Consider the following 17,989-nt stretch of genomic DNA (forward strand, 5'->3'; position numbering starts at 1 on the left):
TCCCGAGGACAGTTCTGGACATTTTCCAGTACAAATTTTAACCATGAATTCTTAACCAAACATCTCCTCCCAACAAATAAATAAGTGAGAAATTTCACTTGATTAGAAAGAAAGAAATGTTGAAACAAGAACTCAGGAAAAAACACTTAACCTGTCAATTGCATCTGATCTAATTAGTTGTGAATACTCCAAGTTTGCTTTTATAAAGAAGATTTTAATCATCTTGCTATACTGACGTTACTAGAAAGACATCCAGTGAAGGTTTAAAAAGGAATGTAAACCCTGACAAGAAGACATGGCTTAAGATTTTGCATCCACTTCAGTCAAGTGTGAGATGCAGAAATCCTAATGTAACGGTCTTGTCCACCACAACCTGTTTCCTAGAAGGCCCACAGGACTATCTGTGAACTATCATGGGGTCCCATCCCTAGACCTTCTATCTAAAAGCACTAGACAAAGATTTTTGGTGATATGTGTGATAAAATGCGGACCAAGTCACTGAGAGAATAATTCAGCTGTCTAAACATCAGAGTCAGATGCCATTTTAGATTCCTAATATTATTCCATCTAGCTTCCATCTCACACTCCAGACCTACTCCTGTAGATCTCTGGACTCAATGATTCTCATGGGTCCCCTCCAGCTTGAGATATTCTACGACTCTATGATCTCACACATCTGCCAGCTCCAGGGTGTTCTCACTGTCACGAGGCTCCTATGTTTAGGCAGTCAAATCGTCCCCGAAGAGTTCTTGCTGCCTGCCTCCCTACGTGCTGACAAAATGGACCCCGACAGTAATGCCTGGAAGGCCAAAGGATGGGGGAGAAGGAGGAACAGTGTAGTCTGTTGTTGGGTCACTCCTAGCAAATCTTCTGTCCAAGCACATACACATCCATGGTGCTATGTGAGAAGATGGTTCAGGAAGGGTTTTCAAAATCAACCTACTTCGAGTTTTATAGGGTCATCTACAAATTCCATGGAAATGGCATAATTCTATACAAGATCCACTACAGCCCTGCTTAATGTGAACACAGACATTTTCAGCATGCTAATCAAACATTACATGCCTTTTCTAAGAGGAACATAAACTTGATACATGGAATATATGATATGGTACCTAACTAGCAATCCTCACTTGACAGTTCTCTAAAGTCCTATAGAGGTTGGGGGAGTGGAAGGGGTGTGCGAGGAGAGGAAAAAGATACATCAGTAGAGGAATGTACTGAAAGGTGAAAAACATTGTCGCTAATCTTGTGAAGAGTTCTTTGTCTCCTTAAAATCCATGAAAAGTAAGTGGTTTCTCAAAAAAGCAAGAACAGGTGGAAACCAGTGGACTTATCAAAACTTTAATTCCTTTCAATACCTAATTTCCTCAGGGGAAAAAACCAAATATCTTTGGAATAAATTTATCAAGTTTTACCTGCTGGGAAAATTTTCCAAAAGGTTGTATGTGCAAATACAGGGTTTGGTTTTTATTTGAGACCTCACTGCATCCTCTTAAAAACAGCCAACTGCATTTACACACTTCTAGTAATGTAAGTGAAGGGAAATACAACTACTCCAGGAGGGAAAAGAGTGTAACATCCCCCTTTTTAAAACTGATACTCTGCTAATGGGCACAAAGAAGCTATCCCAGCAGTCAGTATAACTGGTAATACCAGCAACCAGCTAGGGACCAAATGATGGCAGAGAAATGAAGTTCTGTCTTTTCTAGCAACGGTGTCCCAAATCTGAGTTTGCACACAACGGGCAGTCATAGCAAGATTTGCATGGCCACTGTCAGCATAAAAACTTCAGTCTGAGACCTTACAACCAGACACTTTCATCCTCAGTAAACCCACTCAAATTTTAAGGAAGGGAGACAGAGGGATGTGCCTTGATTCCCTTTTCAGTGCCCCTAAGTAAAAGCAGCTATTTTACTGAGACATATCAAAGACCATTCTTTAGTTGCAAATACTCAATCTGCGTTTGAGGAACAGAAACTTCCCCAGTCCATGGTTTCAAAATTAGAAAGGCAGCTGTGACCTCTTTTAGCGTCCCAAAGTTGCACACCGGGAGAAAGAGAGCCCTTTGCTATTATTCCCACTCATCTGTTCACTGAACCTGTTCTAGAAGCAACATGGTTCCTAACACTTTTGGGGTAACACAAAAAGTCAGCTCAGAGTAGACCATCAATATGGGTAGACACTGATTCTAAAAAAACTTGAAGATCTCTTGGCAAGCTTTGGATCAATACTTTCAACTGTACCCACCTGTTTATATTATTGTAGGCCTTTTTTTTCCCCACAAAAAAAACCCCAAGTGGCTGAAAAGAAATTAATGAAAAGAAAATTAGAAACTTGGCTACCTGTGTAGATCCAGCCTGTATGTTTCATGACCAGAGAGCAACAACGCAGACAGCAGGGGTCCAAAAAAATCCCACATATCTCTTGATCCTTTATCAGGTCACTCCTTTTGCCATTCATACTTGCTAACCTGCTTTTCCCTACTACTATGGGAATAATTTGGAAACAAAGTTGAAAATAGCAAGTGGTTTGGAAAAACGTACAGACACAGTTATTTGAATTCCAAATAGTTGAACTATTTGATTATGTTTATGTCCTGTTTTATTAAGAGAAATTTATGAACATTAGTATAAGTAGAGTTTTTCTTTCTTTTTTAAATGAATGGCTGGTGGCTCTTTGTATAAGAAATACCTCTTGCACAATGAATCATTTGACCATCTCAGATTGAGGCAAATAAATCTATTTAGTCTGTTCTATCAAATGAAATTTGGACGTTTGAGTCAAAATCCTGTCAATGGTAAGGATATACAATCCATCTGAACAAATATTACTCACTTTGAAAATGAACACAGTAGGAAATATATCTACTGAAAGGCTAACCAAATCCTTGCTCAGGAATTCTAGTTGTTCCATAGATTCAGTGAGTGCAGACTGGTTTTACTAGACTTTATTATTTCTGGTTCACTACCTGATTTCTTGACTTCTATTGCAAAGAATCTCAGTTTTTACCAAGTAAACGTGCTGCATGATACAGAAGAAAATACCTGCTTTTCCACACTGTTTTATAAACATCACCTTGAAATGAATTTGGGACTGTACTAAACACTGGCCATTGCATTTATATGGGGAATATTGAGAAAGATAGTCCCTAGGCACTAGGATTTAGCTAAAATGACTACCAAGTAAGCAGGTATGGGAAACTGGACATAGCAGTCAAAGTTTATTTCCAGGGAACTAGTGTGAAGAAATTTCAAAACAAAACATACACTTTTTTAGCTTACAGGGTAAACCCAACCTATTTAAACCAGAGCAATGGACATGAATCAGAAAAACAGATCCCAAAATTCTCAGACTGCTTAAGCAATTAAGATCCTGCTCTGAACACAGCTTTGTACAGTTAGTGGACTGTGTCCCTCCCCTTTGTAAATAGCTATTAGTGGTAGCTGTTTGTTCTGCCCTGTTTTATTGTCCAAGTATTTCTTCATCACACTTGCACTTTAACATTCTGTGGTTTATGTTCATACAGCATATCCTAGAGCTATGTTACCCTAAAAGGGACAAAAGGGGAGGGGGAGCTCTAAAGATATGACTGGAATTGCAAAAGTTGGAAGGAACAGAAAAAATATATTTAAGTGGATGGGACAGATTAGTTTTCTTGAAAAAGAAGCCCAAACATCCAGCACAGGCTTTGGAGGTCGGGTTTTTTTAGCAATGTTACAGATGGGCAAACTGATTTGAATATGTTAGGATTAAGAGTGCCAACTTTAAGGGTCTGGTCTAAACCACATTGGAGTCAATGGACAGGTCTGAACTTACTCAGTGTGATCTGGATCAAGTCTTTACTGAAAACATACCAGATGACAAAATGCAGCCAAGCAGACCAGGCCTTCTTACCACAGCCATGAAATGAAAATTTCTTGCCAGCGTTCACTACTTACCAAGACAGTTGTGGCCATCATGGGCTAACATGAACCCATCATAGCATGTACACCTGTAGTTGCCTGGAATGTTGATACACTCATGGACACAACCCCCATTGTAGAAGTCATTTTCACACTCGTCGATATCTAAAACACAAGAGGAGGAAAAAGAAGCTTTTGTAAAAAGAGAATACTAAGAATACAGAAAAAATTTCTCCAGCTGAGCAAGGTCTTCATATATATGCATGTTCCTAAGCTTTCTATATACTCATACTGCATATTTCATCCAACAGATGGCTCAGGGAATTACTGACTGAATATATCAGGGTCATTAAGACTGAAAAGCAGCAAGCTAATGTACAGAACACTCCTTCCCAAAATAACTGTAGTATCATCACAGTAAACAATGATATGTTGTCAAAAATTAAAAAGAAACACCTGATTTTGGTACATTTTTTATGTTTAAAATGTAGGTTTTTGGTTTTGTCTTTAAAATAATTGTGCAGACAATGAGTTAAACCTTTGAATTTGTTGTAACAAACAACTACATGAAATATGCTATTAATATGGCATAAGACAAGAGAAAAGCATGCCTTGTTTAACAAAAAATTGTATTCTCAGAACAAGGAAGATCTGGTATATTCCTGACAATACATAAGGCTGTAGTTCTGTCCAATAAACCTTGAAAAATGCCATTTCTGAAAAAGCTGCCACAGTCCACTGAGCTCTATGAAGTTACAATTGATAACTTGGTACAGTTTTGTCTGTGTCTTGGCCCCTCCTCTCCCCTGAAAATTAAGTCCTTTTATCATTTTCTGTATTAATTCATTTACTGCAACAACAACAACAAAAAGTCCAACATTTTATTCTTGGAAGGTATGCTAGAATTATTATTTATTTTTTTTTGTACATTGGCCTGTATCTCAAAGAGTACCATGATAACAGAAATGCATTCTGCTTCAACTACAAACAATCCTGTTATGATCTTCCTTCCCTCATACAAAAAATCACTTCTTCACTCATTCTAGAAAGTGCAAACTTTCTTCTTTTTACGGACTGTATCTTGGCTTACACATGGAATGTCAGCATCACAGTCACTGCTGCGAATCATTCAGTGGTCCACATCAACCAACTAAAAATACACAAATAATTGTAGACAACCTCATAGCTTGATAACTATCAGCTCTAAATCTGTGGTGTGCTAGACCAAAAAGCCCAGCTACTGTCCCTAAGCTAGACAGTGCACGATAAATGGATAAAGTAATCTTTTTAGAAAATCACCTGTTAGTACATCAGAGCTACCCTGGCTGTACATTTCAATCATACCTTCCATTGCAGAGGTGGCTGAAATATTTCTGAATTAGATTCATGTTCATGCAGCCTTTTTTTTTTTTTCCTTTTCTTTTTCTTTTTTTTTTTTTTTTTTACTTTTAAAAGTACTCCAGGAAAAGCTTTGCTACCTGGTATCATACCCAGACACAACCCCAAGACAGCAAGGTAGTTTGTTAAAACCAGGTTCTTCTGAAAAGCCAGCTCTGACTCAGTCACTCAATACTTTCAGCATTTCTGGCCCTTGGATTGAGTTTGGCTAGGTTTGTCCTTCCTTGCACAATCCTCTGAGAAGCTCAATCTGTCAAGAGCAGGGACAGGCTTCTCCCAAGTTTTTTTGCAAGCCTTCCCCCTCAGGTCAGCCCCTCCCAGAAACCTACCTGAAACTCAGACTAGCCCAGGTCTCCATCTACTTCCCTCCAACAGCTCTGAAGTTCCCCTTCTACAATCTCCTCAGCAGCTTGAAATGGGAATTACAAATTAGGCTTTATCTGCAAAACTGGTTGGCTTTTTTGTAACTCAGCATTCAGTACCACAAAAATACTATAAATAAGCTGGAGAAAGGATCTTCCTAACAAAAATACAACCTGCGGCTTAAAGGTAAACTTCCCAGTCTTTCAACCACTGCTCTGTTTCAGAAAGTTCCCATCCTTTACTAACAATTTCTATCCATTAGTTGTACAAGTGCCGAGTTAGCACAGCCTGTGGATATGCTCTACTTTCTGGAGTCTAGTATGACAACAAAAAGATACATCTGTTTTTTCCTGAAAACAATAACCAACAAGTCAGTTACTGCATATTGGACTCATTCCGAACAAACCTGCAGCATGGCAGTGCAAAGTCCCAGAAAAGCCACTCTCCTTTATTTACAGCCCAGCGTGCTTGGGTGCATATTGCCAAAGCTCTCCAGTGAGGTTTCCACTTAGCAGATATTTGCAGCTTCCATAACCATTCATGAATACTTCCAGAAACTTCCTAACATTCTCAGGCTACAGGGACAAAAAGAGACCTCTACAGTAATGCCATGTTTTAACAGGCCAACTCAATAATCAAAAAGCACATAACTTGATTTTGATGTCAGGTGTGTTGGACGTTCCTTCAGGACACTCAGGAAAAATGGTAACTTCATTTTAAGATGTGTTCTTAACTTGATCCAGCACTGAGTGTCATGGTTTAACCCCAGCCAGCAACCAAGCGCCACACAGCCGCTCGCTCATCTCCCTCCCAGTGGGATGGGGGAGAGAATCAGAAGGGTAAAAGTAACAAAACTCATGGGCTGAGATAAAGACAGTTTAAGAGGTAAAGCAAAAGCCGCGCACGCAAGCAAAGCAAAACAAGGAATTCATTCACTACTTCCCATCAGCAGGCAGGTGTTCAGCCATCTCCAGGAAAGCAGGGCTCCATCATGCATAACAGTTACTTGGGAAGACAAAACACCGTAACTCTGAACGTCCCCCCTTCTTTCTTCTTCCCTCAGCTTTATATACTGACCATGACATCACACGGTATGGAATATCCCTTTGGCCAGTTTGGGTCAGCTGTCCCAGCTCTGTCCCCTTCCAACTTCTCATGCCCCTCCAGCTTTCTTGCTAGCTGGGCATGAGAAGCTGAAAAATCCTCTACTTACTATAAACACTACTTAGCAACAACTAAAAACACCAGTGTGTTATCAACATTGTTCTCATACTAAATCCAAAACATAACACTATATCAGCTACTATAAAAAAAATTAACTCTATCCCAGCCAAAACCAGGACACCGAGTTTCTTCATAAGAGGGAACTCAGAAGAAAGTTTTATCAGTTGTTATGTTATTCAGCATCAGACTGCCTAGGGCTGATCAATTAATTCCCTTTTTTTGAACAATGAATCAAATAGGACTATTTGTTTAAATAAGTGATGGGAGAGCCTTCAAAAGGCACAAAAATCAAAGAATTGTGAAGCCTGTTAAATGTCTACCCCTTATATAATACTTATTTCTAAAAAGCTGTACTGTGATTAGCAGCACAAGGTGCTGATGTAATACAAATACTTAAGTTCCAGAAAGGGTAATCTAACAGATATATAAACCAGGAAAATAACAAAAGGAACAGATTCTTTTCATCCTTCTCTCTCAAGGAGTTCCAGTTACATTAAATTTTGCAAAAGGATTAGAAGATTACTTCTCCCTTTTGTACCCCAGGAGCTGTACAAAACTAGGAGTGGAGCCAAACATTCTACCTATTTTTAAGAGACATGTTGTGGGGTTTTTAATGTTTCTTTCCCCTCCAAAACCACATTGCTTTTTAAGAGACTTCACCTGGCAGGCTGACTGGAATTTCTATCTCCAGTATGGCTAGTAAAACACCAAGGGGATAAGACTGGTGAATTTAACACTTTATTTTTTAAAACAAAACCAAACAAACAAAAACCCCACCAAAAGCATGCACAAAGTGTGCAAAATCCAAATGTTGAACTTTTTTCAAGCTCCAGCTGCATCAAGAGAAAAGCAGACAACGTGCCTGCAAACCATGCAAACACCGCCCCATCTTTTCTTCTCATGTATCTGGAGGAGGACATTCACTGAAGCATTCTTTAAAGAAAGTCCTAAACAACTGTAATTTATGGGCAGAATATTACATCTGACATGGCAGGATATGGCTTCCTTAGTAAACTTAATATAGCGATAAAAGCAATAGGAGTACATTCAAACACATAAAACCTGCAGGCTTGTTCTTAATTTTATCTATTGTAAAACTCACAATTTGCAGGGGCCAGCTATGTTCATTTCCTTTTTGTTAGGTCATATCCTATTATTCTTTTTTTTCCTGTAATTGATAGAATTGGGTGTTAATCAAACTCTTGACTCCAAACACCTCTAACTCAGAAAGTTAACTCTTCCCACTAATTTTGTAGCTTCAAGTTTTGCCCTTAACATTTTTAGTGTTTGATCACTCAATACTGTCTTTCATCATGAATGAATTACCATAACACAAAAATGAAACAAGAGAAACAGAAATGTTGCAATCGAACCACAGAATTGCTGTGCTAGATGCAGATGCATATACCATTGAATTAGCAAGGTTTACCGCAATCTAGCTCTCAATGGGAAACCTAAAGTTTTACCTAAACTGGCAAAATATTTACAAAGTTTTCACTCCAGTAAATTCTGGCTGTGTTGACAGGCAACTCTTGGAGAGTTTAGTGAAGAAAAGACCTTAAAAAAGTATCGTAATTTCCTCTCTCAGAGGAATTAATTTCATATGGGTATTACAATGGCAGCAATTAAGGAGCCCTGGAAAAAAATTCAATGCACCAAAATGATTAAGACAGCGTAGGGCCATTTATAATAACGACATAGTCTGCCAAGAACCTGTTTGGGCTTACTGTGTTCAGATGAGACAGCAACTCCCAATGCCAGAGCTGGGCGTAAACAACCACATCCTCAGGTGTTGGCGAGATAGTTTTGACCATCTCTTTCTGGAACTGGCTTGGGAAATCTCCAAAATCCACTGCTTCTTTCAAACGTTTTAAAGGAAAAAATTATCAGGAAAAAACGAGATAAAAAGAAGCTTGTTTACTTGGGTATACTAGTAACTGTACTGGTTCAGCTATTTGCCAAGGCGAAAGAAGCTTGGAAACTACATCATAATTCCTTCTGTAAAGCAAAGGTGAATCTTTTTGTTATAGCCCGGAAATAACTCTTTCAGCAGCCCTAAGGAACACAGCACTGTGATGCTCTGTTGTTGTCCTCCTCAATGAGCAGTGGTGTTACTTAAAGGGTACATACTGGATGAGACTACAATTATTATATAAGCATCCAAGAACTTAAAAAAAACCAAACTAGACAAGTATCTGAGAAAATCCAAGCATTTGTTACCATGAGGAAGTGCTGTAATTTACAATCACTGTATTTCAGTTATAGAAAAAGAATTTGAAGTTGTCTTCTTTAAGTGACCTAATTCTTTTTAGTCTGAGGGGACCTGTATCTACCTTATACATACTGGGGTTGGCTCTTCTTTCATTATTACTGGTGAAACTGACACTATCCTAGAAATTTGTTTCATTTGTGTATTCTGCAACAAAGGGATGGCACTCTCAGAAGTCTCACAAGGCCACCCTACAGAGAAGCGGCTCTTCCAGGAGCACATACAGCTTGGCTAAGAAATGTTCAAAATAAAACAAGAATCAATCTCTGGAGGTAATTTAGTAAACACAAATTCCAATTGATTTTAAAAGGAATAATTTATGTGCTTGGACATTTTAAAATAAATAGCCAAAGGAAGCTGACTGTCCACATCAATTTCTTCTAATTTAGAGAACCAAACCCAAAACTTGGCACACAGGTATATTATGGAGATGTAGAATATTTCCTAAAGGAGCTGGATCCATAAAATAGCTAGAAAAATACACATTAAAGTCTTTGTAAGTGTATCTTGATGGATAAATCCACATTTTTTTTGGTATCTGAAGAGAAAAATATTTTGGTGTTCATCTTTACCTATTTATCTAGCTGCTTTAAACAAAATACTGCCAAAGAGGCATTATGCAGACAGTAAATAACATTGCCCTTATGAACTTGCCAGCAAAGAAACTGTTTTTACCTTCCTACTCCATGAGAGGTTGCTACTAGCCCCTTACAGAGGAGAAAGCATACCACTTGCAGAATTCTCTATTATCAGTAGTCTTCTGCTAAAAAAAAGTCATATTACAGTTCTGCAGCTGCAGCATGTTGCCTGCTTATCCAGAACTGGTATGCAGCAAAGGACATTGCAAAATGCTGGAACACATATTTCCATGTGGTAATATTTTGCGCTTTTATGGCTTCTCTCTTAAAAGGTTTCAAAAATTTTTACTGATTCTTTACTGAGTTTCGGTCAGTGTTCCTCCTAGGACTAACGCGCTATCCTCATTTCCACAGAAAAATACAAGAGAAAAGCCCCACCCTAGGTTCCAAATCCTGCACAGTTAAGAATAGAGCTACAGTATGAACAGAGCTGTCTTCATCACTGCAGAGTTTTGTGCAACCTTGATCTCAGATGCTTGGGAAATAAGTGACCTTGTAATATGCAAAGGTAAAAAGCCCCGAGGTGAAATCCCAATCCTACAAAAGCCAAGAGGCATTTTTGCCATTGGCTTCACGAAGCCAGGAAGACGCTTCCTGGGACTCACAGCAAAGAGATACGCGAGACGGGATCAGCACTTAAATTTCTTGTTTCCACTTCCAACTCAGAGCAAGCAGCACTTCACTTTTAAGGAAACAGGCAGAAATGAAGTAACATGTGCACTGACAAGAACACAAACAAGTTCAAGTCCTGGATCATAATCAGATTAGCATTTTATTCTTTTTAGTGAATGGATTTGGGTACTGTAAAAGCCATTAAAATTAATAAAAACAACATGGGAATACTTAGATATACTCTGTTTCTTTGGCAGATTCTACGTTTAATATACTTTCAGCAGTTATACACACACACTGGATAACAGGAACCTAAGGCATTGTATTTCTCACACCAAAATGCACTTTCCTTAAGAAGGGAACCAGCTCCAGAACTAAAGACCAGAAAAAAAGCTCACACATAGGTTAAAGTGTTTTAGTTAAGTGCATGCCAAATTTGCCAGAAGTTCAGCTCTCTGGAAAGTGTTCAACCCAAGCAAGAATACTAAAATGATTAGATTCTCAAGAGGAGTTTAGCATCAGCACATTTCCACATGCTTAAAGTTATTTGAAGTCCACTCAGCTCTGCTCTTAAAATTTGCAAGAGTTGACCCAGCTAGATGTATGGAGAATCAGCTGGGACAATGTTATGAATCCCACTCAACCTGACCTGGCAAAATACCGTTTCCCTCTGTGAGTTTTGTGATAGCAGAATTCAGCATCTACTCCAAGCCCAAATTTTATGAAGAAAATATTGACATATCAAATTAATTCATTTTTTTTCTACTCCAAACAAAACCTTGACCTTCACCTCAGTGAATTCTGTTTCTGAAAATCTCTTCTCATGAAAAGCTTTGTAAGTCACTTTTTGATAAGAGAAAACAAATTAAAATCTATTATTTGTTACATCTGGTTCTTCCTGAGACACTTTATTTTTTCACTCATAAATGTTAACATCTTTATTCTTTAGATGCTGCGACCTTGGAAATGTTACAATCTAATGAATCAGAGGAACACACAGTGCAGTTTTTACAGCTTTCAAGTTGTCATGATGTTTTCAAGATGCTTGTGCCCAAGAAAACTGTAAAATTTGATAGCCCTTAGGACTACTCTGAGAGCCAAGGTCAAGGGTGAGCAGGCTGGGAATAGGGTAAAAATCAGAAAAAGCAGCCTGATGTTTCTCTGTGGAGAAAGGAAAAAGAACAGGTACAATAGGTTGTTCAGCATGAGGGTTTTTCCAGTGTAAATCCCTCAAGAGCCTTTCCACTATGGGTACTGCCCCTCCAATGTTTTTCCCATTAGTGCATCCACAAAGGAAAAAAAAATTCAATTTTACAACTTCCTTAAAAATGTCACAAACCCCTATTTTCCAGTATTAAACCAGCAATAAAATGAAAATGCCATGCCAACTTAGTGGAGATGATTTGGATGCAATCTGTGGTATTGTTGGGGTGTTTTTCTGTAAGCCATTTCATACAATCTCCAGAAAACATCAAGTATCCTGTAGAAGTTTTGTTTCCTTTTCTTCTGTGACAGCTGATCACAAAGTTCTTCACGCTTTAATTCTTGTTAAAGCACTTGTCTGAGAAAAGGGGGGGAAAAAGTGGAATACAAACCAAACTATGTAGAGGTATGTCCAGCTGGTTAAACAGCATTTTTAAAGTGTGAACAGCTTCATATTTAGAGCTATCTTGCCTAAAAACACTTAGGATGCATTTGGAAAGCAGATGAGACATCGTCCCATTTATCACTGGCTGTAGGATGGGACTTCTTTACTTTCTATTTGTTTAATAATTTTTTTCTCTGACCACAATTATTATCTCCTAATTTTAGAGAAAACACAGAGACACCTATGGCAGATCCTTATTTTGTCCTGTATCTGAATTTGTTTCCTATTATTACACTGATCACAGCAAGCATGAATCAAATTGTCAAGTCGCAGAGTAAGGGTGGCCTTATAAGAGTCACCTTCACTGCTCGGGAAAAAACAGACAAGCTTTCAGACACACAAGTACTTCTCAAAGGAGGCAATGGAGTACATGAACTTCCGAGTTTATCAGCTGTAAAAAATGTAGGCGTGTTTAGCACTTGTTATTTTGCAAGTTTTAGTTAATCATCTTCGAATATTGTTTATCATACAAAGGGAGAATTAAAGAGTCCCATTTAAACACTCTAGTGGCTAGACAGTGGCAAGCACCCAATGCTGTAAGCAGAATTCAGCTGACCCAGCTCACATACTGTTAAATGAAACAAGGCAATAGATTGTGAAAATCCAAACTTTTTTGCAGTAGCTGAATGATTATATTTTACATTTTTGGCGAATGACCATCACATTCTTCATTCATAGATAAGAAATACGGTCTCTGGAGACACCCTTCCTTATATTTTTCTTAAATTCACCTTCCCTTCCTCAGTTTCCTGTCTCTGTTATCTTTCCTGTACATTTCCCTCTTTGCTTAAACTCCTAGTTCAAAAAGTTAGGAGAACATTTTTTAATGGCTGGACATTGATATGCCAATCAAACTGACAACAGACAAGAGAATTCACCCCTTTGATTCATTCTCTCAGGATGCCTCCAGTTTGAGGCAGGTATTACTGCTTCAGTGTAGATGTACTTTGCCAATAGAAAGTTATCACTGAAGTACAGGGGAATAAAAAATACTAAACAAATATTAAAAAAAGAATACAGAAACTGAAAGCTGAGATTCTGCATGCACTTGGTGCAATTTGCCAGCTGCCCAAATACTCTTTATGATGGCATACATAACACTCCAGGAGCAGGAATGGAGAGGAGATTAAATAAATGACATGGACTACTCTTTGTTTAGGACCTTACAGAATTTTTGACTGCTTAATTGACAAGTCTACCACATTAACACTAGGTTTAGATACTGTTTTTTACCTAGAGTACCTTTCAGGGGTCTAAAACCTTTGGACAGCTACAGTCATTTATGGAAAAAAATAATTAAGGAGGGGTTTTTTCCCTGGGGAACAATATATTTTATATATGAATATATAAATTTTATATATTCATATATATATATTCATATACCTGAATATTATCGCTATGTGACACTTGCCATCTCAACCAGCACATTGGAAACTTCCCTGGGACCATTCCAGCTCCATTCATGTTTTAACACAGTATTTTTCTAGATAAAACCAAAATTATTGTTATCCTGCATTATGCATCTTGAACCCTTGATTAGAGTTTGTTATGGTTTGACATTTTTCTTAATTGATATTTAAACAGATTGGCTACAAGTTCTTTGAACTGCAAGTGAGATACCCAAATAAAGATGGATACCTGCAGAGCACATAACAGTTTTAGAGTCTGTCTTTATTTAGTAGCTGCCATGCCCGACAAGCTCAAGCAGAGAGATTTCCTGTTCACAAGCTGTTATGAACGTGAAACATGACATTTGACAGCATTTTTCCCACCACTTCTAAATCACAGCCATTTCCACGACAATTCCCTCTTTTAATATAACGGGAAATGTTTGATTCCACATCTAATCTTGCAAGTTCTGGAGATCTAATGGGAGAATACTTTTGTATGCCTTACTGCCACAACTGGTGTGCATGCATCCTAATGATTATCGCTTCAGTAAGTCATGGCAGGAGGTTATTCCTAGATCTTTAAATTGAAATATGCATCTAAAACCTTTGAGGGAGAAGTTTAAAACAGTGAAACTAGCTCACAGATACAGACAACATTCGCCTAATTTTTTTCCAGCCCCTGTAGGCATCTCCCTCATTCTCAGATTGGGTACCTCCAAACTTCCTTTGCATTTCATTTTTAAATTTCTGTCCATTGACAAAAGGAAACAATCCTAAGCGTCAATTCTGAAATAAATTTCCTTATTACCCATCAGTGGATGAGTACTAACTTATTTTCTGTGGCCCTTCATGTGGGAGAACAGAAGGTGGCTACTCCTTCTTGTTCATCTCAGAACGAGATTTCTTGATATCATGTAGCATGTGCTTCATTAGTCCCTAGCAGATTAACACTACTTCAGTTTCAGGCTGAGATAGCTAAGGCCAAAACAGTATGAGAGGCTATACTGTAGTGGTTTTCAACCTTCTTGGATATGAGGAATGGTTATGTTTTTGCAGCAGAGGTGCAAATCCCGGTATAGCAAATTTACGTCTTCTGACATCAGGCTTACCTTTTCAAACTATTTTTTCTACATGTGCTCTAGCAGTAGTCTTTGCGCTACTGCAGGCCCCTGGCTGAGAACGCTCTACTGCAGACTCCTGACTGAGAACAGGTCTGCTGTGCTGGTTAACCACTTGGGAAATATAATATCATTTATATCATGTAGGATTTGTAAAATGTAGGGCTTCCTGTCATCCTGCATTACTTGGTCAAACTTCCTACTTCATATGGGACACACATCAGACATTAATTTTACTAGCCTACAAAAACTCCCACGAGAGTACCATACAACTTCTATATCTATGAGCAGAGCAACTCTGCATTATGTACACTGTTGTACACTGCCATGAGAAAATCATTGCACATACTCAAATGACCTGTTCAGGGCTGCCTTTCATTTCAACGTTTACTAAAGTCATGTCACTACTTCTAAACATGATACACAGGGGATCCATGGATTTGTGTCCCCTGACAATGCCAGATGGAATAGTTTTGGAGCCCAAGAAACCAACTCTGCTTATTATTTTGTCACCTGTTCCCCGAATGTAGATAAATTCATACAGTTCCTCAACAGCATCCTTTGTGCAGTGAAGACCTCCCAGCATTTTGGTTTGCAGAGAACAGCAAAGAGCAGCCTGTAAGGACGGCCACTCTAAGTTCTTTATAAGTATGAAGACTGTAACTCCTAACCTATTAAATACCAGCTGACTGGAGGATAACTTGGATTATCAAAGCACACATCCTTTGTTTCAAGATCATTATGGGTTTTTTTGCCATAAATAGTTTTTCCAACTACAGAAGTGTTTATCTGGACTAGGAAGGTCCACATGATTGTAAAACAGCTATAACACACATGGAATGTACTGAAAAATGGGTCATTCATTAAAACTCAAGGAAATAAAAGTTTCTCACACCTCATGGTAATTAAGACTCCAGAGTAACTTCAGCAAGAGTAATATATTAATACCAGCATGTTGCCCAATTTCCAATATCAACCATTTTACATCTCACTTTTCATATCCAGGCGATAGTACTGGGGATTTCATATTTTCCTTCTCTTTTCTATGGTGTTGTGCACTGATAGTAAGTCTGCTTAAAAACTATTTCAGTGCTCCAGCCTAGATAAAGATGCATTATCTGTATATAATTTATGTTTTCAGGAGAGCGGTAAGTATTCATTTTTCTTAGGAGTCCCTTGCAAAGCTGTGGGTACTTAGCATCTTTAGCAAACAAACTGAGTAAAATTAGTTGAGATGACCCTACATTTAAGAGAAATGTCTCCTTCATGAGCTTGATACATTTGCTTCAAAAAGATCTGAGAAGACTGAACTGAATAGAAATTAGATCAAAGATTTACAAGATTTTTTTAAAAAATCTGAGATAGTCTTACAAAATGTTCCAACTCATTTTTGTCCAGCACCCTTCAGCTTTGTGCACTGTCTAGAAGGTAAAAAAGTTACTAGGCTACAGATTTTGTTACTATGTGAGAGCTGAAGATGATGAGTTCTCATTTTGTTCCTCTAATGACAAATTCAACTTGTCACAGAATTGTGTTTCAGAATCTCAACTTTCAGTAAGTTAAACCTTATTAAACCTGTGATAATAAACATAATACCCTAAATGAGAGTGCACACAAAGCACTGTCTGAAACAGTTCACAGCTCTAACAGTTGTCTCAATCAGAATTCAGTGGATTTGGGAACTGTATAATAATGAAATGTGGAATTACTTCCAAGATGCCAAAAAATGTGGCAATTTTGCTGCATAACTCAGAATTCTGGCACAGCCTCTCAGCATCTTAACAATTCTATCTCTACAATGTGTAAAGAACCTGCCATGTAATTTTGTTTGGGTATACAGACTGAATATTTTCCATTCTTTGAAAGCACGGCCCTTGCCAGTATCAATAAGAAGCCCTAGATGCTGTTGTAGTAGACCAATGCAAGAGGGCTTTATTTTCAAATAAATATTACATTAATGTAATTTTTGGATTCAAGCTTTTCATTCCTGAAACAGGGAAACCTGTCCTACTGATACATGCTGACAATTCTAAAATTCTATTCATGAAGAGTTCATCAGTTACAATGTAGGCTCTCCTTAGTCTTCCAAAAAGCCATGCATAAACTGGTCTTGTGAGCCAGAGTTCTATTTATCACCAAAGACAAGTAGTAATAGAGAAAAACTGAAAACCAGTGGTAAGCAGGCTTTGGTTTTTGACCTGTGGGTGTGTAACAACTGTCCAGCAGAAACACAGATCTACAGATAGCGGACACCAGCATGGAACCCATCAGCCTTTCTACCATTATCCTTTAGAGACTCTTCAAAACATTGCCTGGACTCTTTGGCCACTAGAGAAGTAAGCAAGAGCAGGGACTCTCTGAACAGAAACTAATGAAGTTACACACTCCCCTTTGCCTGGCACACAGGGGGTAAGCATTAGATGAGGCCAGGGCAGGCTGTACAAACACCTATTTCATAGTGAGGAAAATCCAGGAAAAGTGGTAAGGATGAAATTTAAAATCCAAATATGAAAACCACCATTGCTGACCTGAGAATCATCAAATATTTTCAATTATAAGCTCTGCTCACATCTGATGTTTGGACATGAAAGACAGATAGAGCAAACAGATACCGTCTTGGCTCTGCCAAGAAATTAGACATTTCTGCTCCAATGTTCAAATGTCCTGTACTAGAAAGCACACACAGCTTCCAGCATTGTTAATGCTATTCAGTGAAAAAAGAATGAAACTGCAGATACGGAAATAGTAACATGGACATTTGCTGAAAATTGAAGAGAGCTCATATTCATAGCCTGGAAATTTTCCTTTTGTAATTTTATGTAATTAAATTTGTTTGTTACGTTGGGGAGAATGTTAGGTAAAAAGAACCAAAGAATGCCTACAACTTCTGTGCAGTATTCAAATAGTAATATGCATTTGACAGAATGTGCCGTAAAAAGCAAAGGCAGTCTAATTGTACTGCCCTCCTTCCAATAGTAGAGGGATAAAAGTGGGTAAGTTTATATAAATATTTGTTTAGTCCTGTAGAGTTATTCCCAACACTCTCATTTAGATGATTTCTCATGAGATGCCTTTTACAGCAATGATATTTTATTATGCACATATAAACAAAATGCAGCAATCTCTTGACTAAAGACTTCACTAACAACCCAATAAACAGTCTGTTTTTTTTAAAAATGGACAGTACATCCAATATAAAACTAAAGATTAGAGAAGTCACTTTTTGAAATATTTTTATGAATTTCCCATATTTCTCCTTCCTCTTTCCCATCTTTCTAGACAATCCCTCTTTTAAGGCTGTATCTGGTGTAAATTCATTGTATTTCTAAGATATATAAACAGTCTGGGAAAGAACACATTACAATATCCTTGGTTATCCATTGAAAACAGGGCACCAAGGCCTGACTAACTAACTCACCCATG

At 38.0% G+C, this 17,989-nt stretch overlaps 1 protein-coding gene across 1 annotated transcript in view; it reads right to left on the reverse strand.

Moving 5' to 3' along the window:
• SCUBE1 (signal peptide, CUB domain and EGF like domain containing 1) overlaps positions 1–17,989 on the reverse strand; it is a 210,512-nt gene that overhangs the window by 173,836 nt on the left and 18,687 nt on the right. Inside the window, exon 3 of the mRNA XM_049822270.1 lies at positions 3,942–4,070. Within this exon, the coding sequence (XP_049678227.1) occupies positions 3,942–4,070 (129 nt within the window). The remainder of the gene's footprint in view (positions 1–3,941; positions 4,071–17,989) is intronic.

The sequence above is a fragment of the Accipiter gentilis genome, chromosome 18, assembly GCF_929443795.1.
Source record: "Accipiter gentilis chromosome 18, bAccGen1.1, whole genome shotgun sequence".
Taxonomy (NCBI): Eukaryota; Metazoa; Chordata; class Aves; order Accipitriformes; family Accipitridae; genus Astur; species Astur gentilis.